Here is a 22865-nt window from a genome sequence, read left to right on the forward strand (position 1 = left end):
TCTCTTCCAACATCAGTACCTGACCTCATAAATGCTTTCTTGGTTGAATGGGTGCAAATTCCCAAAGGCACTCTCCAAAATATTCTAGTAAGCTGTTATAGATGCAAAGGATGGCAGGTGGGGGTTGGGATGGGATGTCCATCAGGTTTGTATAGCTGTGATGGTGAGGTGTCCAGAAGCATTTAACCATAGAGTGTATCTAGGAAGAGCCAAGAGTCAGGCCAGCTGATACTGTGAATTACTTTTTTTTTGCCCATAAAGTATGCAAGAAATTGTCATAACTCCCAGTAAAATTACCAATAAATGAGATATTTCAAAAGTGACAGATTCTCTTGAAATGAGCGCAGAGTGTGCGTTTTCGGTGCAGGGATCTTTATTCCAGAAGGATCCTTTTTTCCAATAAATGAAAACAATGTTCACAACTGGTTCTTAGCCTTTGGCATCCAAAAGTGATTGATTTCTTTCATTTATTCTCTGTTTAGCTGTGATATTGTTTTAATATGAAGCTGGAGGTGTTGTGTATTCTCCTGAACTATTGCTGACCCAAGACACCGCACAGAACAAAACAAGTAGTGTTTTATGAAATGTACAAATACTGTAGATTAGGAAGAACCATAGCTGAACCTTTCTAGTGTTTCCATATGTAAGAATTTAGAAACAAATCCCTAAAGTGTAACTATAAACACATAATTACTTACATGTTGGCTGCTTTTACCTAACAAAGGATTCATAGACATCTGTACTTGATGTTCGTTGAAATGCAGGTAAGCAGATTTCCATTGACTTCAAAGTAGTAGTGTAAGATCAGATGGAGCTCAGGATCATAGGAAATAAATATGTTAGTATTGAGATACAATGTTGCAGTTCTAGAGAGAGCTGGAGGGAATGCGTATATGAATGTATCCATTGATACTTTTTTCTAGACTGAGTACTGATACTTTTCCTCAAGTACTCGCCGATACCAATTACTGATACATTTTTTGTAAGTGTCATGTGACAGGTTTTCTAAAACAATGCCATCAGCTAGAGAGGACTACAAATCCCAGTGATACATTATACAGCAATGCCGAATGATAACTGGCTATAAAGGACTACAAATCCTAGCAATGCATTATACATCAATGCAGAATAGTATGAAGCAAGATACTTTGAGCTGTGCAGGGTCTCAGCAAGACTGTGCAGGGTCTATGGTGGGCTGTGCGGGGTCTCTCTAGAGGTTTGGTTGTTCTCGAGGGTGGCATGGTTTTAGGAAGGAGAAGTAGATGTGCGGCCAGTGCTGTAAACAGGTGCTGCAGGTTCACAGGAAGGATGCAAGGACTTTGCTAAGGACTTCGAGCTGGGTTCAGTGTAAAAACTTAAAGGACTGGTATTAGTATCGGGGGATTTTCACGAGTACTCGTGAAAATGCCCAGTATCGGCACCAATACCGAATATCGGTATCGATGCTTCCCTACTTACATGGATAGCAATGGTTACATGTATATGCTTATTGTTTCCAGTGTTCTCTTTAATTGTCTCTTGTTACTAATATGTATTTATTTCCTATGATCCTAGCTCCAATACATACATGTTACTAACAAGATACAATTGAAGAGAACACTGGAAACAATAAGCTTATGGATAAAAAGTCTACACACCCTTGTAACAATGTCAGAAGAATCATAGCAAGATAAATCTTGTTCCACGTATAATCTGTACAAGTCAATTAAAAACAAACTGAAATCTGTAAAGTGGAAAAAAATTAAATAAAACTTTTACAATAACGTGGTTGCATAAATATGCACACCCTTAAACTAATACTTTATTGAAACACCTTTTGATTAAATTACCGCATTCAGTCTTTTGGGGGAGGAGTCTATCAGCATTGCACACCTTGTCTTTGGAATCTTTGCTCACTCTTCCTTGCAGAAGTGCTCCAAATCTGTCAGATTGCTCAGCCCTCTTCAGGTCACCCCAAAGATTTTCAAATTAATTCAGGTCCGGGCTCTGGCTGGGCTATTCCAAAACTTCGATCTTCTTCTGGTGAAGCAATTTTTTGCTTATTTGGAGTTATGCTTTGGGTCGTTGTTGTGTTGAAAGGTGAAATTCCCCTTTATCTTCAGCTTTTTAGTAGAGGCAGATGTTTTTGCACCAACAACAACGACTTCAGCAAAGTTGAAAAAACAAACCCAAAGCATAATGCTGCCACCACCATGTATTGTGTTATTTTGGTGATGCGCAGTATTGTTTTTGCACCAGTTCCGTTCAGTCTTGGTCTCATCAGACCATAACACATTTTCCCATGTGCTGTTGTCACACTTGTGGGTTTTTGCAAAATGTAAATGGGCTTGGATGTTTTTCTCTGTAAGAAAAGGCTTTCGTCTTGCCACCCTACCCAAGAGCCCAGACATATGAAGAATACGGGAGATTGTTGTCACATGTAGTACACAAACAGTACTTCTTAGAAACTCCTGCAGCTCCTTTAATGTTGCTGTAGGCCTCTTGGCAGCCTTCTGGACCAGTTTTCTTCTTTTTCTTTCATCAATTTTGAGGAACATCCAGTTCTTGGTAATGTCACTTCTCTGCCATATATTCTCCACTTGTTGATGACCGTCTTCACTGTGTTCCTTTTAACAATGAGATCCCTTTGATGCTTTGTAAGCTCTTTGCGGACCCTGGCATTTGATTTAACCAGTTGACATCCGCGGTGTTAAACCCCCTTCCCAAACCTGAGTGAATGTCAGTAAATTCTTACTAGAACAGCTGAACTTTATATGAGCTTATTAGAGTCACTTCAATTGATGGCAGGTGTGTACTGACTACTATGTAACATCAGTTTGAATGTTATTGATGTTGAATACAGCCATATCCCTAATTGTAATCCCTATTTAAAAAAAATTCTGGTCTGGTTTTTTTTTGTTTGCATTTTTATAGGGGCGTGTAGACTTTTTAAATGCGCTGTAAATGTAACCATCGTTATCCATGTAGTATCAATGGATACATTTATATACTCATTAGGGATGCACCGATACCAAGTACAGCACTTGGTACAAGTACCAATACTTTTCGAGCTCCAAGACTAGACTAGAGAAAAATTCAAAAGTTAGGAGGCAGCTGTCATTTGTAAGGAGCTCCTGGGATTTGTACATCTTAATGTATGATTTTGTTTTTATAAATATATATAAAGGGATGCACCAATAGCAGTTTTGCGAGTACAAGTACCGATACTTGCCCAAGTACTTACAAGTACGAGTACTGATACATTTTTGTTTAGTGTCATGTGACAGTTTCTCTAAAACAATACAGACTAATGATTTCAGTACAGTGGTGGAGCGCCAGAGCCAGGTTCCAGCTGCAACCGCTGCAACCATGGTAGTTCTCATCAAAATGTCAAGTATCGGCATTGGTACTCAAAAAGTATCGGTGCATCCCTAATGCTCATTCCTTCCAGTGCTCTCTAGAATTGCAACATTGTGTCTCCTTACTAATGTGTGTTTCTTTCCTATGATCCTTCCCCTCCATCTAGTGACTTTTATGTGGTTGCACCATTTGCTCTGTTCTGTAGGAATAACCCTATTGAAGAACATTTGACCAGAAGAAAAATGACACTAAGAACATTAATTTTTGCCCCATTCTCACAACAGCTGGTTAACTGGCACAGAACGAATATTCCTGCATTATCACTGGATGAATAAACTATGCAGATTTTCTATGAATAGATCCCTAATAATCAAAATATAAGACTGCTGCACACCACCCTAAAAGAACGGGGGCAACCCCTTTAGAAAGTCTAATGTTGCTGGAAAGGTTTGAGGGAGCTCCGAAGGAATGCATTGGCACTGGCCCCTGCTTTTTTATGGCAGTGATCTTCTTATAAAGGTGTTATTTCTCCCAGTTATAGGGAATGCAATCGCAGAACAGCACCGTGCAGAAAAATATGACATTATTTAAGAGCAATAATGCATAAAATATTCTGCGTCTTGTTAAACCCACGAGATAGAGCAGAACAGATTACTGCTGATATGTGGAATAAGTGCAGATGTGCGGCCTCTCTGTCTCCGAACGCCGGACCTCCTCTGTGTGCCGCACAGGATTAGATGAGTATCAGAGGGATCATTAGTCACTGTTCCCAGTCAGTGTGATCAGTAACATCTCTCGTTTGTGTACGGCGGGTCACTGAGAGCGGGCCCAGAGGACCGGCCTCATCACTGTGCCGCACTCGCCTCATTTCACCGCTTCCTTTGTTTAGAAGATAAAGAAAAGGATCAATGATCCTTCTGACATTCAGAATAAGGATTTAATATTTGCCATGCAGACTGTCATTTGGTTGAAAATGCCATTGAAAGCAGCTCTCAGGTCCTCTCGGCATCTCCGCCATGCTTCTAGTGTTACAGATTCATGTTACATTTATTATCGGCAGCCCAGTGCAGGGGAAGTTCTGTTACTGCTGTGACATCACAAAGCCTATTAACTTACAGAGACATCATTGAACACAGTCATAACTATTGGGATGGTTGAGTATGACACTGAAGCACAACAAGATGATGTGACTAATAGAAGTTTTCTTCATGTATGACAAGTTCTGGTTACACAATGACCATTGCTGAAGCTACTTTGTGATCCTGCGTTGTCCTTCAGGACTTCAGAGTCATTCTGTTTGTTGTTTTTTTTTTCTTACTATTAAAGGGGCACTCCAATCAAGATTTTTTTTTGTCTGTATTAGGAAATGACAACTACATAATGGAAGTTTGAACCTGACCTAAACAAGAATGGAAACCATGGGGTATATCCTTAAAGAGGAACTTTACCTATATCTTCAAAGTAACAACAGAGGCAGCTTCAGAAATGTTTAGTAATGACAATCTACACACACATACTTCTAGATAATTGCCGGCTTTGTATTCTTTGCATACCTTATTTTCCTTTATCTCCCCATTCTTTTCACAGTGGCCATTTTTACTAAGGGTAGATTAATATATCTCCCTTTACTTCCTGGAACTCTGGCACATGTGACTAGGACATGTGACCATGCACATTATCTAGGGGGAGGAAAATGCCTTTCTCTGAGATCTCGTGAGATTTCTCAGCAATGCTCTGGTGAAGTAACCTTCCCAGGATGCAACGCTTGGGCACAGGCTACATCACTAATGCCAAATAGAATGAGGAAGTAGAAAAGAAGAAATTGTAAGTAATTAACCCCATAAAGACCCTTTTGCTGCCAAGGTCTTTTTTTTTTTTCATTTTTTGCACACATGATATAATCCACATTTTAGGCCTGAAAATTACTTAAAACCGCACTAAACATGATATATTTTCTGAAAGCCAAGACCCTGTAGAATAAAATGGCGGCAGCTGCAAATTTTTATGTTGCAGGATATTGGCACAACTTTTTATCAAACCCAAAAATGTAGTGACAATTGCACTTAAATTCATTTTAGTTCCCCAAAACACAATAAAATACCCATTTGTAAAATATAAAAGATAAGGTTACTACGAGTAAATAGATACCCAACATGCCCAGGTTAAACATTTTGTGCATCCGTGAAACCGACAAAATTCAGTACCCCAAAAAGTCCATAGACAACGTTTTAAAAGCCCCTACAGGTCATCAGTTTAGAGATGCGCATAAATAATGGCCCTAGAACTATTGCTCTCACTTCGGCATGAGATACCCAACGTGTAGCGCAATCGTCGTTTTCGTAGGAAGGTGCACCCGAAGCATGTTTACAGATCGCACTTCAATAGCTTATTGCTGGGCTTTAGCTGTCATTGGGCCGAGCAATGACAGCTCAGGTACCAGAAGTGATGTAATCTGTGTCGCTCCCGGTCCCACAGAGCGGGGAGGTAAACAGAAGTTTGCCGCTCTCCTCCACTGCTTCCCACCGACACCCGGGCACGCAGGAGGGGCAGCGGAGTCCTGGAAAGTTCCACTTTAATTAGGGGGAAATCATTATGGATGGCACAGTAGCCCAAAACACCCAATTAGAATTATTCAGCTGACTGAAATTTTGTTGTTAGGGGTTAAAGAAACTTGTATTGGTCTAACTTCTTCCAGATCTGTGCAGTAGTCCAGCATGACACTACCTCTGTGCAGGAGCTTCTTGTAATGAAGACCGGTCACTGCTGCTCTCTCACCTTGTTTAGGATTACTGGTGTTTTCCCCACCCCCTCCTGTAATTTTCTGGAGGCAGTCTGTAAGGAGTGGGGCCTGCTGGGTCCCTCCCACAGATCTGTTTAGGTTTAGTGAACAGCCAGCTCGATGCTGATTGACTGGGAAGCAGGCTTTCCAGCCAATCAGCATGGGTCCGGCTTCCCAGCCAATCAGGAAACCAGGAGGTAGGTCATTACTCGCTGCTCGGTTTCCTGATTGGCCGGGAAGCCGGCTTAATGCTGACTGGCTGGAAAGCCGGTTTACCGTCCAATCCAATCACAATTGAGCCGGCCGAACAACATGGAGTAGGCTTCCTGGGCAATCAGTACTCGGTATCAACAAGTACAGAAGCCAAAATATCGGTACTTGTACTCGCAACCGAAAAACCGGTATCGTTGCATTCCTAATTAAAACCCATATCAGTTTATAGTTTGTTGTGTGTCCTGCTGGGGAGACTTTCCTTCACCGTCTGTCTTGGAGACGCAACAGGAAAGAAGAGAAATTGCCATTGCAGGCAGTTGTCCCCAGAACATTTTTTCTTGTTGGAGGATTTACCCTCACATCCCTAAAATTTTGATTTTGAATTTCCCCTTCCTTTTTGTCTTGATGACCATGTTTATGAAGATAAATAGAAGAGTGAATCCCCCCCAATGGTAAAACAGATGGATGTAAAAACTTGTGTCTAACCTTTCCCTACTCCGTCCAAGACAAAACCCGTTGGTTCTCAACCAATGATCTGCGTACACCAGGAGATACTTCTGATGGGTTCAATGGGTAGTATTCTGCTAACACTAAATGCATCATAGCAGTTGCAGCAAATGTCAAAGTGTATGTAAAGGCAAAGGGGTTTCTTTTATTTTGGATAGAATGTGGAAGGGTCAGAACTCCTGTCAACTTTTTATTGCTGTCTGTGTCACCGCTGAGGGGAGCCACCCTCTCTGTTGGTCCTGGTGAGGCAAGATTCGCCATCAGTCATTTTAAGCACCTAAGTCCTGTCTGAGAGCAGACACCTCAACAATAAAAACCTGACGGGTGTTTTGGCTTCAGTTGCACTATAAGAACATTTGGCCAGAATAGAAAACACATTAGCTGTTGTAAAAATGGGACAAAATCAAGTTAACTTGCACAGATCGAATGTAAATGCAGTTTTCCAGGGTGAATTGCTATTTGAGGTTTTCTTGTATAAAGTGACGCCATACTGTCAAAGTGATAACTTTTGTTAGTCACTAAAAGGTATTAGAAATTGCCTTCAAAGCACAAGTCTCAGTTTTCAAATCCATTTACTGGAAAAAGGAGCCTAGTATGGTGAAAGCTTGTATTTTGTAATATTTGTAGATGGCTACTAATAGGTGTCACTCTGATGATACTTCCCTACCCGCCGTATATAATCTGCATTAGAAAATGGTCAGCTGTAATCCTGATATATATTTCATTAATGTAATGGCCGAGGATCAAGGGTGCCTACTAGACCTTTTTCTTGCAGCTCGTACTCTCCCTCCAACCATCAGTGATGAGAACGTTAAAAGCAAATACCTCCAGCTGTAGACATGACATCTAAACACAGATTTACAGTGCAGGACCTTTGTGTCTGCTAAAGCATGCAAGAGGAAACAGTTGTACTGTGCTAGTTGACGGATGGCTGGAACCTTTCCTCTGACATTCATGCTGTCTGATGCTGACGCTGTTCTGCATTTCAGTGGAAAAAAGGTCATTTGCTATCTTTCTAGATGTACACTGCAAAATTGGACACTCCTGTCATAAGTATCCAAACTACATTTCCCATGATCCTAATGTATGAGTCATGAGAACAAGAATAGCTGAGATTTAAAGTAGACCTGTCATGCCACATTTAGGTAAGAGGCTCTGTATTTTTTTTTTTTTATACCACAAACTTTTATTAAGATTTTATAACATACAGAAAACATTACAGCAAACGGTGAGAACAAAAGGTGAACCACCATACAAATTTCAGTAGGCAAAAAGAAAGACATGTAGCCTCTTGCACAGATACACAGGTAAAGATATGTGACCAAGAAAAAACAAAAAACAGAAAAGGGGACGAAAAACCATATATAAGACCACCAGATAGGAGCCATCATCATTAGGCAAAGCCAAGGCTTGATAGAAGTAGTTACCCAAGGAAATCACATAGAACCAAGGGGTTGCCGGCCAAAGACACAAGATAAGAGCCTGGCGGGGAGACTACGTACTCAAGCATCGGGTATATAGAGGCTCTGTATTTTGTATCCTCCATTGTTCAGTAAATATATTGCCAATATATATTTTCTTAAATGTTTTTTTTCAGGCAGCCATGAAGTTTCTAGAGATATAAATTCACAGATTACCATATAAAGGTTTGGCTTGCTGGCAGCTCAGTTTAGCATCTTGTATTGCATAGTAGAGATTATATTTGTATGTTCTATGTTATATCCATCATTTTATTCTTCAATTTACTTTTTCTATACTAGATGAAGACATTTCATTAAGATGAACAGCATTTTTTTTTCTGTTTATTATTGTATGACAGCCTTGAAGCGAGATCAAGTTCCACCACAACCAGAGGGTTAAACTGAGGGTGGTAGCCAAGAGGATGTAGTCTGATGCATTTTTAGATCTGAGTGGTAGATATAAATTCGTGTGGATGGTAAAGTGATCTATCCAGATTTAGTTCAAATAGATTGCACTAAAAAACAAGGTCTGCCCATTACATCAGCGCCCCCTTCACCAAGTGCTATATGACAGTAGCAGAGAAATGCACCTGCACTGCAGAAGGTGATGTCACGATCCTTCCAGCAAGATCCCAGGAAAAGTTCCAACCCAGCGCAATTGAGAGATTTGGGATCCTCCTGGATTCCAGGAGCTTGTAGAAGGGATTGTGACATCACCCTCATCCATGCACCGCAGGTGGAGAACAGGGCAAAGGAAAGGATATTTTCCAAATGTTTTGCATTTCTCTACTACTATGATACAACAGTTTATAAAGGGGAGGAAGAAATGAAATGAGCAGGCCTTGCTTTCTAGTGCAAGTTCTACTTTAAACAATTCACCTTCCAATGTCAAATCTCCACTTCCTTACCCCCCTCTGCTGGTATACATGCCGATAGTGTTTGTAATAAAGCACAGTGCAAATACTCTCTTGTTCTGAGAGGTCACGTGACTACTCGGCTCTGGCCCCTTTGAACAGGCTCAACAACAGGGGTGACAGACCCATGATGTCACCTGCTGGCTTGTAGGGGGAGAAGGGGGTTCCCTCCCAGCAGCCTCAGATTGCTGGTCAATGACACACAGGGGGCGGAAATAAATAAAGGTATTTACACATTGCTTTATTACATCCACTATCAGCGTGCACTGTATATCAGCAGAGGGGAGGCAAGCTTGTATAATGGGTGTATTTGAGCCTTTCCTTCTATTTTGGTGAATCATTGCCAATCTTACCTTTTAAAATAATGTCATCACTTCTTTCATAAACACTCTGTGATATATCCGGTGCTATCATGGGGAGAAATGTATGTTTATCTATAAATGGTTACTTTACATACCTGGGTGGCTGCAGCTTAGAGAATGCTTCACAAGTCACTTGACATATATTTTACCGAGTCACTAAGGGAGCTGTCCAGGGTCCTGCTGAGAATTTTTGATTAGTGTCGTCAAGTGGTTTTTGAAACGGCACCGCTGATTTATAGAGCTCATATGAAATATAAATGCCATTTCACAGCAGTAGCTAGACCCCAGCTGTCATTTTACTAGACAAGGTGGAATTCTAACACCTGACTGGGTGATATAAGCAGCATCCTTTCCTGTCCTCAATTTCTCTGCTGGCTGGGTTCAGTCACCCATTATATTTGGCTTACTGCAGTTGGTGGGGACACTTTACCTTGTAGAGACCCTGGACCCCCCCCCCCAACATTGCTGTGCCTGTAATGTATCTCACTCAGCTCTTTGCTATGTAATGTGTAATCCTCTTGCAGTAATCAGTGGTGAATGAGCGTGTGCCAGCCACATACTGATCATGTACAGGGAAGGGGATACATTAGGAACTCTGCTCAGTAGGTTATGGTGGCCAATGGAAAGAGGAAACCAGTGTATGGTGTCAGCCACCCAAAACTTGAAGTATTATTAAACTCTCAAACTTTCTTTCAATAAGGAATCCAGATCAGACAAATATATATCACCCAGCAAGCTATTTCTTTACATTGTTGCCCAGGCATGGTCATCATGTTTCTGAACAGCTCCAAATCTCTCATCTCCCTTTCCCTGAACTTCCTGTCCAGTACAAAATCACAACGGGCAGAGCAGGCTGCAGTAGCTGTTCATCCACTAGCTTGGAGGAGAAAGGAGGAGTAGGGCGCAGGAAATGTCTTGCCTTGCTGTGTCTTTGTGTTTGTGGAGATACACACAAGGGTGGCTTCATAGGACCCTGCAAGGGAAAGGAGCCCCCCTCCCCCCAAACAGGATATCAGGACTAGTGCTCAGGGGACCAGCTGATTCTGTAGGAAGCTAAAAATTTACATCAAGGAGCAGCATCCATTCTAAATGATTTGTTGCCCACAGGACAAATGAGAATGGCTTCCTGTGAGGAAGGGGGAGGGGCCACCCTTGGATTGAACTCTGCTGTGGTCGGTTTGTTGCCCACAGGACAAATGAGAATGACTTCCTGTGTAGAAGGGGGAGGGGCCACCATTGGATTGAACTGCGCTGTGGTCGGTTTGTTGCCCACAGGACAAATGAGAACGGCTTGTGTTCTGCCTGAGGGCCTAAAGCCGTTGTGCCTTTTCTTTCAGACAATGTAATCTGCTCAATAGCTGGGCCCAGTAAAGCACTATAAATATAATACTGAATTCTGTGGTTTTGTTCACTCCAAATAACAATTCTTCTACAGGTTGTACATATCTATAGTCACTTATTGATTGTTCCAAAGCACTGAGCCTGGTGGCGACTGCCAAACCATAATTTGTGTTTGTGACTTTTGCTGTAGATGAGTATGTTGCGCTGTAATACGATTTACATTTCCAGGGTCATGAACTAATTCTTGATTTGGCAGGAAATATGAAGTGATTTACCGTGCTAGATCATCGCACTTAGACTGCTGAACTGATGTTTAATAAAACGATAAATAGATGAGGGAATTGGTTACATGTTCCTATAGATTGCCGCCATATAATATATCAGTGGCATATTAATCAGGCGTGTGAGTTCCCAGCTATGTAAAGTGATCTATTGCTTCTTCAGCGGGCCATCTGTCTCCATCATTATGTGCAATCATTTTATTTAACATTCTGAGCAGAATCCCACTTAAGCTGATGCAGATTTTCTACAGTTTGCATTTGTTACCGGCCGTCAAACAAGTACTGCAAAAGGGTCTTTGCTTAAGTCATTTACCCTTTTGGACATTTTTCATATGTTGTAATATTATAAGGTGGAATTAAAATGGATTTCATTCGGGTTTTTGATTTAACATAAGACCCAATTCACACTGAGCGATTCGTAGCGCGATTTCAGCTCAAAAATCGCTCAAACATCAGCTCAATGTCGCTCAGTGTAGCTTGTCCAATGCAGCTCAATGTCGCCGGTAGCTTGTCGCTTGAACATGACCTACACGGCGGATTTCGTGCAATTTGGCCCCAATAGACGTCAATAGTGTAGCTCAATGTCCCACAAATTTGCACGACGTTGTCGCGCTACGTCGCACTACAGAAGGGTCACTTTTGCACAGAAATAAAAGCAGGAATAGAAGCCGGAAACACTTTTGATTGGATACAGCCCAATGTAGCAGCTACGAAGTCCATGCCAAAAGTAGCGCGATAATATGTGCAATGTAGCTCAATGTAACTCGATGTCACTCAAAGTCGATCAGCTCAAATCAGCGCTGAAAAAGCGCTTTTTCTGATGTAGCTCAGTGTTAATGGGGTCTAATGTGTAGAAAATGCAGAAATATACCTTACACCCTGGCCTTCACCCGCTCTGTGCAGGAGTGTCTGGTTGCAAAATTTGGCGATCTTCAGCTTTCCAAGAAGGCCCAGTGACATCACCCTTACCTAGAAGCAAGAGTGTAAAACGTATTTTTCATTTTTCTCCTAATGTTTGATTTTTGTTTTGTTTTAGCTGTATCGCTGCTTTTTACATGATGGGGGGTCTAAAACTTGAGCAGACCTTGACTTTTGATGCAAGTTCCACTTTAACAGAATCCACATTGTTTTTATTGTGACACCTAAACAGACCTTTTGAAGGTTGTATAACAGTTCACCCTCCTAAGTCATTTATTGGTAGATCTACCTTGGGCTGCAATTACAGCTGCGAGACTTTTGGGGAAAGTGTGTGCCAGCTTTGTACATCCGAATGCTGCAGTTTTTGCCTCTTCTTGTTGGCACAGTTGATCAGCTCTGTCAAGTTAGATAGAAATATTAATGAAAGGAAATGTTTGAAGTGTATGTCCAGCAAAACCTTCTTCTTGTTGATAGAGTGGGGAATGGTTAGAACGTCTTTTTCTATAGCCAGGCCTTTGAGATTTTTCCTCCATTCCTGTCCTCCTGGCAAAGTTTTACCAGACAGGAAGTGACTGTAATTCCTTCACAGCAGCACGGACAGAGATAATGTTTTTCTTAGATTATGGGAAGGCTAGAACCCCTGTCAGATTTGTATTTGCACCGGTGTCCCTATTGCAGATTTTGCCTCACTTCCTGCCTGGTGAAAATGTTCGAAATCTCTCTTAATGGTCTGTGTCCACAAGCATGGTTTGCATCAGGTGGGTTTTATATTGACATACAAGGCTATGGGAATACAAAATCTGCTTGAAGCAGGTCAAATGCACCTGTCAGTGTATTCTAAACTGTCTCAGAAGCATTTCAAACTAGTGCCATCAACACAAGCCGCATCTCATCAATGGAGGCCCTAAGGCCCCATTCACACCTATGCGTATTGTAATATGCGGGTCTGTCGCGCGACCGTCACGCGTTTTTTTTACCGCGATTCGCGGTAAAAAAGTCGCGCGATTCCAAAGGCTACTTGGCAGTATACAAATGGAAAACGCCCTACAAACTAGAACTTTTGTCTTGGCTTTGGTTTTTGCTTGCCGAGACTTTCCAATGATGTAAACTAACATGATCAAATGCAGCAGTTATTTTTCCCATATTAGGTGATCTGCCTGTTCTCTGTCACATATCTGGCACCATACAGTATGTTGCATGTTTCTATCTTGCTTGTTAAAGTGCATTCTGTGTACACATGTCTAATGACGGTCTGCTTCTCTGCAGGTGAACAATGAGAATGTGGTTAAAGTCGGCCATCGGCAAGTGGTTAACATGATAAGGCATGGAGGCAATCACCTAGTTCTGAAGGTTGTGACGGTGACCAGGAGCCTGGATCCAGATGATACCGCCAGGAAAAAAGGTACTGTTTTGTTATTTGTGTCATACATACACAACTCCCTGATACCAATCACTCGGCTCATTTCCACTGGCATCCACGTATTATTCATCACCAATAGCAATTCCTTATTTTACCACCCAAATCCTGGTTTAGTTGTCGTCCTGTGTTGCTGAGCCTTTTTCTTCTAAATCTATGCCATCTAATATTGTAATATGCTGTAATCCAAATAACATGTGAGGGATGAATGTAGAATGAGCAGGATCCAAATGTAGATTGAGCTCAATAAACCGTATCGACGAAGGGTTCTGATTGGCAGTGCATGGAGAGGAAGAGGCCTCTAGTGGGAGCTTCAGGAACAATCTAAGAGGCACAGAAAACACAGGCGCACCAGACCAAATGTTGAGAGCGAGCTTTGCAATCAGCTGGTAGAAACTGCTCTCAATACCGACATCTTATAATTCAAGTCAGTCATCTGGAATTTTTTACAGCAATGCCCTTTGGACATTGTATAATTAAAAATAAACTCCTTATGGTTTCCTAATATTTGTTCCAGAACTCCTGTACCCCTTTAATCCAAAAGCATGTCAGGATTGTAATTTGGTAGCTGTCTTTCCTGACTAGTTTTTAAACATTCAATAGATGTGGTTTTTCTCATCCTTCCTTCACTATTTGCTAAGTAAATATGTGTTCATTTGGTTTTCTGATGCTCCATCCTAGCTCCAAATTAGTGACAGACTACATGGTGAAGGAAAAAGAACAATAACAGCACCTACAAAAAGAAGGCAGTGATGGCAGCTGGTTGGTTTCCTTTTAAAAGCTAGATCCAACCCGAACTGATATATCTGTTGTAGGTGCAGACTGGCGAGCTGAATCATCTGCTTGTTCTTATTCTGCAATTCCCAGGACCTGTGGCTTGGCTTTATTCCTAATGCAAATCTGTTCCCTGGTGCAGAAAGACCACACTCATCAGGATGTAGGCGTTTTACTACTGTAGAGAAACAAGTCCAAGGATGGAGGATGTTTATTAAAACATTAAAGAGGAACTTCACCCAAAATCCTTAAAAATAAAAAAAAATATATATATACATATACACTATATTGCCAAAAGTATTGGGACACCCCAATATGTGCAATATGTCCATCCATGAAATTTCCTTGCTACTAAATATTCCACAGTCACCTGTTAGTGGTATTATAACAGAGTGGAAGCAACTGGGAACAACAGCAACACAGCCACGAAGTGGTAGGCCACGTAAAATGACAGAGCGGGGTCAGCGCATGATGAAGCGCACAGTGCACAGAAGTCACCAACTGTCTGCTGAGTGAATAGCTACAGACCTCCAAACTTCGTGTGGATGTCAGATTGGCACAACAACAGTGCGTAGAGAGCTTCATGGAATGGGTTTCCATGGCCGAGCAGCTGCATCCAAGCCTTACATCACCAAGTGCAATGCAAAGCCTTGGATGCCGTGGTGTAAAGCACGCCGCCACTGGACTCTAGAGAAGTGGAGACGTGTTCTCTGGAGTGACCAATCACGCTTCTCTGTCTGGACGTGTCTGGGTTTGGCGGTTGCCAGGAGAACGGTACTTGCCTGACTGCATTGTGCCAAAGTTGTGTAAAGTTTGGTGGAGGGGGGATTATGGTGGGGGGTTGTTTTTCAGGGGTTGGGCTTGGCCCCTTAGTTCCAGTGAAGGGAACACTTAAGGCATCAGCACACCAAGACATTCATGCTCCCAACATTGTGGGAACAGTTTGGGGATGGCCCCTTCCTGTTCCATCATGACTGCGCACCAGTGCACAAAGCAAGGTCCATAAAGACATGGATGAGCGAGTTTGGGGTGGAGGAACTTGACTGGCCTGCACAGAGTCCTGACCTCAACCCGATAGAACACCTTTGGGATGAATTAGAGCGGAGACTGGGAGCCCGGCCTTCTCGTCCAACATCAGTACCTGACCTCATAAATGGTCCAACATTCCCGTAGACACACTTCTAAACCTTGTGGACGCCTTCCCAGAAGAGTTGAAGCTGTTATAGCTGCACAGGGCGGGCCAACTCAATACTGAACCCTACAGACTAAGACTGGGATGCCATTAAAGTTCATATGCGTGTAAAGGCGTCCCAATACTTTTGGCAATATAGTATATATACATTTTATGTAAAAATATATGTAAAATACATGCTTATCTTATGTTGTATTCCGGTGAACTTTCTCGTCTCCGCACCGCTATCCTATGAAATCTGGCCAGGCCAATCCAGCGCATATTTAGGCAGCGCACTAGTGGGAACATTTGCTTTACACATTGCTCTGGAAAATGGCCACATAGGTGCCGCCAGGCCTGCTGTATTTATGTTGCCATTGCTATGACAAGATGTAAATTAAATTATTCCCCACTATTGGCGGCGCACCCAGCGCTGTAGTGAGGAATCATTTTGTTTACATATTTGGCCATAATCATTGCGGGATTGATGGTGTTTACATTGCCGTTGCCTTGGCAATGTATAAACAGAATGATCCCTCTAGAGCACTGGGGTGCACATGCCCAGGACAAGCACCACAATCCCAACATGTGGTCGTGACAGTTGTTGTTCTCTGTTCGGAAAGCACAGGGACGGCACCCTGAACAAAACTGTATTTACAAAAAAAAATACCCATATCTGTCACAGGAAGGGTCCAAAATAATATTAGGAAATCTTTAGAATTAGGGTGAAGGTTCACTTGACGTATTTGCAGAAAAGGTGATGTTGCCCATAGTAACGGCTCACAAATGGCTGCTGCAGGGGCAACAATTTCCTCTCTCTCTTATTATAGAAAGATGAAAGCTTGCGTTAGGCCGTGGTGGGTGACGTGCTTTCCTCTGTTACTACAATATCTGGCTGTTGTGGATAACGCAGCTTCCTCCATCTCCCCAAGAATGTGGCTCCTGAGGAGTAACGACATTGTATTACAGGCTGCAGTGTAGTTACTTTTAATCCACTTGTTAATTACACCGTGAATCTTGGGGTTTTTTTCTGTATTATTTTTATTTTGTTTTCGAATTGCGTCCCAAAGCTACCTTCTGTGAGATTCACTATGGCAACAAGCAGAAACACGCAGTTCACATTCCACAGCAGAGAAGAATAATGTAAGCAATACCCATAGAGCACACCAGGGAAATCAATTCTTCATGACCACAGCAAGCATTATAATGGCAGTTTTTATCCAACGCAAACCCAGCTGGACAATACCGGAGAGAGCGCAGTCATCAGCCCCAAGATCCTCCTGACCCACTCACATCAGCCTTCATTCACCTCGAGGTGTGAAAGCATTCCTCCATTAATCTCTACCCTGTTACTGTAGTGAAGGCCACTGAATGAGTACATCTGGTTATTTTGCTGCTTTACAATCTATCAGTACAATCTGTTCGAGATTTACCAATAATTATGTAGTACGAGGGCTTGCCTGATTGAAAGCACATTGTTTGGATGGTTTAGCTAGGTCCTCATATTACATAGTTTTTGTAAATTCAAATAAGTATTAAACTCTCAAACTTTTCTTCAGTAATGGATCCAGATCAAACCAATATACACTGAGTGGCCAGATTATTTTGACCACCTGACGTTTGTAGGCAAATTAGCTATAATTAGCTATCATTCCCTGAACTTCCTGTCCAATAGAGGATCACAAGGGACAGAGCAGTCACCAGCAGCTGTTCATCTACTAGCTTGGAGATGGGAGGGGTTGGGATCAGGGCAGTGTCTTGCCTTGCTGTGTACATGTGTTTGTGGAGACACAAACAGCTTATTAGCACACACAAGGGTGGCTCCATACCATGAAGGAGCAGCATCCATTGTAAGTGATGTCATCAGCATTTGAAATAGATTAAAAACCATTTGACGTTAATATCACTTTAAAGCTGATTAACCAAGACTTGCAGGGTTATTCACTAAAGTGTGAAGGGTTTGGAGAAGGCGGGAGAAGTGAACAATCTAGGCTGATTTGGAAAATTCTCCAATTCCAGTTCAGCTACTTTGTCCTAGATTGTTCACTTCTTCTGCTTTCTCCAAACCCTTCACCCTTTTGTGAATAACCCTGTTTATGTTCAGATTGTAATGTGTATGATGAACTTCTGATCCAAAGTGCAGGATATTGTTTTCAAATAAGTAGATGAGTTTAGTAGATCCATGCTTTCCCCCAACAACAGCTAAAAGCAATTTTTATTACCCATATCAACTAGAATTTCCATTTTACTTTCCTCTGCTTTACTGGAAACAGCAGAATCTGATTGGTTACCTTATGCTATACAAACTTCTTCTTGTAAAGCTCGGCACACACTACAATCTGATTGTGCAACCTAGTTGTTGGTAAATTTGATGGTGATGGTAGCATGTGTGGCCAGAATTACAGCAACTGATAGTGTAAGGGTCTAAGTAAACTGTATATCCAGCCAAATATTTTAGCTTTGGATAGAACGGAGAAGGAATATAAAACCTTCCAAGATTTTACTGATATCCAAAACTTTGTTGGACAGATTCTCCTCCTTACTGTCTCAAATCACAATGGTTACAACAGACAGGAAGTAAGGAAAATCTGTAACAAGGACAGAGATGCCAATAAATAGCTGACAGGGGTTCTAGTCTTCCCCTACTCTAATAAAAATGTAATTTTCAATCAAATAAAAATAAAGGAGTAACACTACTGGTAGAAGATTTAGGTCAAAACAAACTACCAATTTCTCAGGATGCAGATTGTGCAATGTCTTTTTTATGTATTTATTTACCAGTTCTGTGTAGTGTGAGGGCCTGCCAGACTCTACATAAATTGAATGGATTGTGTAAATTGTGGGATCAGCCAGTACGATTGGATATAGCGGGGAAAGATAAGGGCCCCCATAGAGAGGTTTACCCTCACTTCCTGTCCTTTTGACAACCAATAGTTTCTCGAGACAGGAAGTGAGGGAAAGTCTCCAAAGGCAACACAAAGAGAAATAAAAATGCTTTGTCCACCAACTTTGCCATGTTTGATGTGGTTTTATGTCTCAGCTTCATCTCATTAATATTCTCTGTTATGCTTTTAATTGATAAGTCTGTATCCTTCTTTTTAATGCGAAGCCCCTCCACCTCCAAAGCGGGCTCCCACCACTGCACTGTCCTTGCGGTCTAAATCTATGACCTCAGAGTTGGAAGAATTTGGTAAGGGTGTTCCTGTGTTGGCATGCAAAGTGTTGGGGTGGGTGAAGAGCTTGATTTGTCTATAAGTGCAGCATTCTGATGCCTGGTTATGGTGCACGCCATTGCATGACTTCCTAACATTCTGAGTGTGCCCCATGTTTGTGAAGTACATTTGCCAGCCGCAGAGAATGTTTTTTATGAAGACGATGCCCTCTCTGTGTCGTGTTTTACTGTGCTTTAGTTTTATTTCCTACTTTGTTCTAATTCTTCTCTCATTTTAATTTCTTGGGCCCTCTCAGCAGTGGATAAAGGTAAGATGTACAAGATCTGAAGGTTAGGGCCGTGATTTGGATGTTTCTTATTCAGGCAAGGTATAGAAGCAACCGAGACCATACGTAGCCAGTTGTGTGGCCGCACCACTCTTTCAGATTGATTGGTTACCACTGCCGCTTATTTCATAACCAATTAGAAAACAGGGTCTACTCACATGGTTGTCTGCCTTCCAAGTGTACCTGCCTGGAAGGCGATCTTTTTACGTTTACTCATTGTGATTCTCCAGGTAAAATCCTCTTCCCCTAGTGCAGAATTATGCCAATTTCTGACTGTGGCAGGACTACAACTTCCTGCATGGCCTGCCAGCTTTTGAATGCTACTTGCAGAGGCTTGAAATCTACAAATTCCCTTTCTTCTGCAGTATTGTTTGAGACTGACTACACCATCTATTGCATTTGATTATGTGTGACAAGATTTTTCTGTGTCCAGAGGATGTGCAGCATAATCTGCAGAAAACTTGCATATAAAAAAAGCTATTTGCTATGCCAAGCAATACATCTCTGCAAACGTAATTGCTGGTGACACAACGTGGCATGCACTAAGCTTTGACGGCTTGACATGAAGACCATTGGAGTGCGGTAACTTTCAGTATCCAGGAAACATAACACTAGCAGGTATCTTTTATTGGCCAAGTAGATTAAAATAGCAGACACCCCAAATCTCCTCTTACAGGAAAACTGTATTGAGAGGAATAAAGGGACTGCCATTAATGATCTCCATGTAAAAAAATACTAATAGTTGGGCAGCCTCTGTCTTTAGTACTTTAAGGCAATGATCAGGAACAAACATGGAGATTAGGAAGTCAGTGTAGAGTCACAAAAACCATTGCAACTAAACATCATGACAGCCAGATAACATTTTCAGAAGGAAAGTTCAGCAGTGGTGGCCTCCGTGTTCTTTTGCTACAGCTGTCCTGTACAATCTTTCACCGGGGTATGGCAGTTGGAAACATGGGGCCTTACAAACAATGATTGTTGTACTTTAAGTTACATAGAAGTGAGAAGACATTTTATTTTTTACTAATTTGGTTAATGTCTGAAAACAAATGTATTTTTACTCTACTTTTCCTGCTACTATTAATGCCACAGTACAAAACTTAGGGCCCCATTCAAAAAGCAGTAGTATGGTCTTCCCCCGGCCTGACCACTGCTTTACAATAAAAGATTACCACACATTTATAGAGCGCAGCTCTGTGCTTTCTACATGTGAATTGCACTCCACTGGCTTTAGCACTCCAAAGCTGGTGGAGCAGAGTTTTAAACACACACAAAAAAAAAGCTTGGAGGAAGAGCCTGGTCACATGACTGACAAATCATGTGACCAGGCTCTTCCTCCAATCAGGCTCTCCACCAATCACAGTTTTGCTTTGCTTCATGCGGCCTGCCAATCCTGACCTTTCCCTCTGAAAAGGGTAAATGCCATCTGTCTTTGTTTTCTTTCCTACTGTAACACTGACCCAAAACAAGCAAGCAGCCAGCGCAGTCAGAACACTGACCCAAAACAAGCAAGCAGCCAGCGCAGTCAGAACACTGACCCAAAACAAGCAAGCAGCCAGCGCAGTCAAAACACCTGACAGAACAAGAGACAACTCAGTGGGATGCCACAAGCTGAATACCACAATCTGCAGAGTATAATGGAGGATGGATACCGATATTCTCTTACTGTTAGAAATGAGCCCCATAGTAACAATAACCCATTTTTTAATGCTGATATCCGATTGGTTATTATGGCTGTGTGTAGTATACTGTTAAAGCAAGCCTGTAATGAGGGGAATATGGCAGCTGCCATTGCTGAACCTTTGTCCTGAAAATTCTTTGTGTGGGGCTACAAGCAAGCAGCCAGCGCAGTCAGAACACTGACCCAAAACAAGCAAGCAGCCAGCGCAGTCAGAACACTGACCCAAAACAAGCAAGCAGCCAGCGCAGTCAAAACACCTGACAGAACAAGAGACAACTCAGTGGGATGCCACAAGCTGAATACCACAATCTGCAGAGTATAATGGAGGATGGATACCGATATTCTCTTACTGTTAGAAATGAGCCCCATAGTAACAATAACCCATTTTTTAATGCTGATATCCGATTGGTTATTATGGCTGTGTGTAGTATACTGTTAAAGCAAGCCTGTAATGAGGGGAATATGGCAGCTGCCATTGCTGAACCTTTGTCCTGAAAATTCTTTGTGTGGGGCTGTCATGCTAATCCAAAGGTGTCATAGATTTTGAGTCACTGGGCCTGGAGCTAACATGCAGACCAGGTGTTCTGACTGCGCTGGCTGCTTGCTTGTTTTGGGTCAGTGTTACAGTAGGAAAGAAAACAAAGACAGACGGCATTTACCGTTTTCAGAGGGAAAGGTCAGGATTGGCAGGCCGCATGTTTGTCTCAATTTAGGTTTTCATTGAATAAAACCATTTAGCAGGTTTAAGCCCCCCCCCCCCCCCATATTTAATTTGCTGTATATTTATTGTTGTAGGGATGCAGAAGATCCCTTCATCAAGGCATTCTAGGGCCCTGTTCCTTATTACAGACTCAATATGATGACCTGCACATAGATTTACTATAGGGGTGCCATCAATACTGATCAGGAACCCAATATAAGCCTTTCATTGGAAAATGCCCAACATTTGTTATCAAAGGCACAGACAAATCAGAAAAACCAACTTCTCCGGAATCCTTAGAATTATTTTCTCATTTTGTGACGGCTGTGTAACGGATGGTCACATGGTCTCTGACAAAGGGAAGGATCAAAGTCCAAGGAGACCATGCATCAGAAGCCACCGTGCCATAGACCTTATGATCAATGGGATGGTTGACTGGAGTATACGTCTGTTAGAACGCATTTTCACAAATGAACAGCTTGTCATTTCATACAAACCCCAGCAGGATCCTGTACAGATTTCATGAACTGTAAATTCATTACAGACAGACTTATCTTTCATTAAAGTGTATCTGAACTCAAGAAGAAAAATGTCAATTGCAACGTACCCATCCTGAGATCTGTGGTCTGCATTCAATTTCTTTTCAGGCTTTTTTTCCCCCTTTTATCTTGTAATCCTGCCAGCCACACACTTCCTGTCCGAGGGTGACAACTCTTACTATCTGTACTGTATCTATGCGGGAGCAGTAGATGCAGCCTACCACAGAAAGTGTTTTAGCACTACAGAATTCTTCCATATCTCCATAACATTGAAGGGAGGGGTCTGTAGTCCACAGAAGAGAACTAGGAAGGCTGATAACATTGTTGGTTTGAGATTTTAATCCAGTGCCCAGGAAGTTACAAGCACTCTGCGTTTCTAGTCAGTTTTACTTAACAGATAAAACACATCCAATGGTATAATGACCAGATCAAAAGGGAGTAAATAAGAGACCTTCATTGTTGGGGTTTACAATTTATCAATGTAACAGTTTACTCTCCAGAACACTTTCACAGTGAATACAGAACTACTAAATGACTTGAATGCACTAAATGATCGAACTCACCGTCTGATTACACCAACTCTTTCTGTGAGTTAATATATGTGGCACAGTCATCAAATGATGTATGCAGATTGATGCGAGCTCAGCATGTATTAGGAAATGAGCTGTTGCTGTGAGTTTGTTAAAGTGACGATGTAAATTCATTACATTTTACAGTGTGGATCCATCATCTAGTTAAAGTAAATGGGAATAGTTCTGTGTAAATTGCAGTACACCAGTGACGGTACTTACTCCCATTGGATATGTGGTTAGTGCCTAATGTGTAATTATGGAATAGCTGCACTTTACACGAGAGTCTGATCTGTAACTAAAAGATTACTCTAACCATGGCAATCAATTATTTAAAAACCACTTCAAATCAGATGTCTGACAGGTCAGCAACTCACAGATTTCAGGTAGCCTGCGACCCTC

General features: G+C 41.8%; 1 protein-coding gene across 4 annotated transcripts in view; it reads left to right on the forward strand.

Annotated features, from left to right (window-relative positions):
• SHANK2 (SH3 and multiple ankyrin repeat domains 2) overlaps positions 1-22865 on the forward strand; it is a 334773-nt gene that overhangs the window by 273695 nt on the left and 38213 nt on the right. For 2 of the 4 annotated variants that reach the window (XM_018568872.1, XM_018568875.1), the window contains 3 exons: positions 13381-13516; positions 18586-18666; positions 18945-18956. In XM_018568872.1, the coding sequence (XP_018424374.1) occupies positions 13381-13516; positions 18586-18666; positions 18945-18956 (229 nt within the window). The remainder of the gene's footprint in view (positions 1-13380; positions 13517-18585; positions 18667-18944; positions 18957-22865) is intronic. The other 2 variants (XM_018568874.1, XM_018568873.1) reach the window with 2 other exon arrangements.

Source organism: Nanorana parkeri, unplaced genomic scaffold (genome assembly GCF_000935625.1).
Source record: "Nanorana parkeri isolate BGI_ZX_2015 unplaced genomic scaffold, ASM93562v1 scaffold1256, whole genome shotgun sequence".
NCBI lineage: Eukaryota > Metazoa > Chordata > Amphibia > Anura > Dicroglossidae > Nanorana > Nanorana parkeri.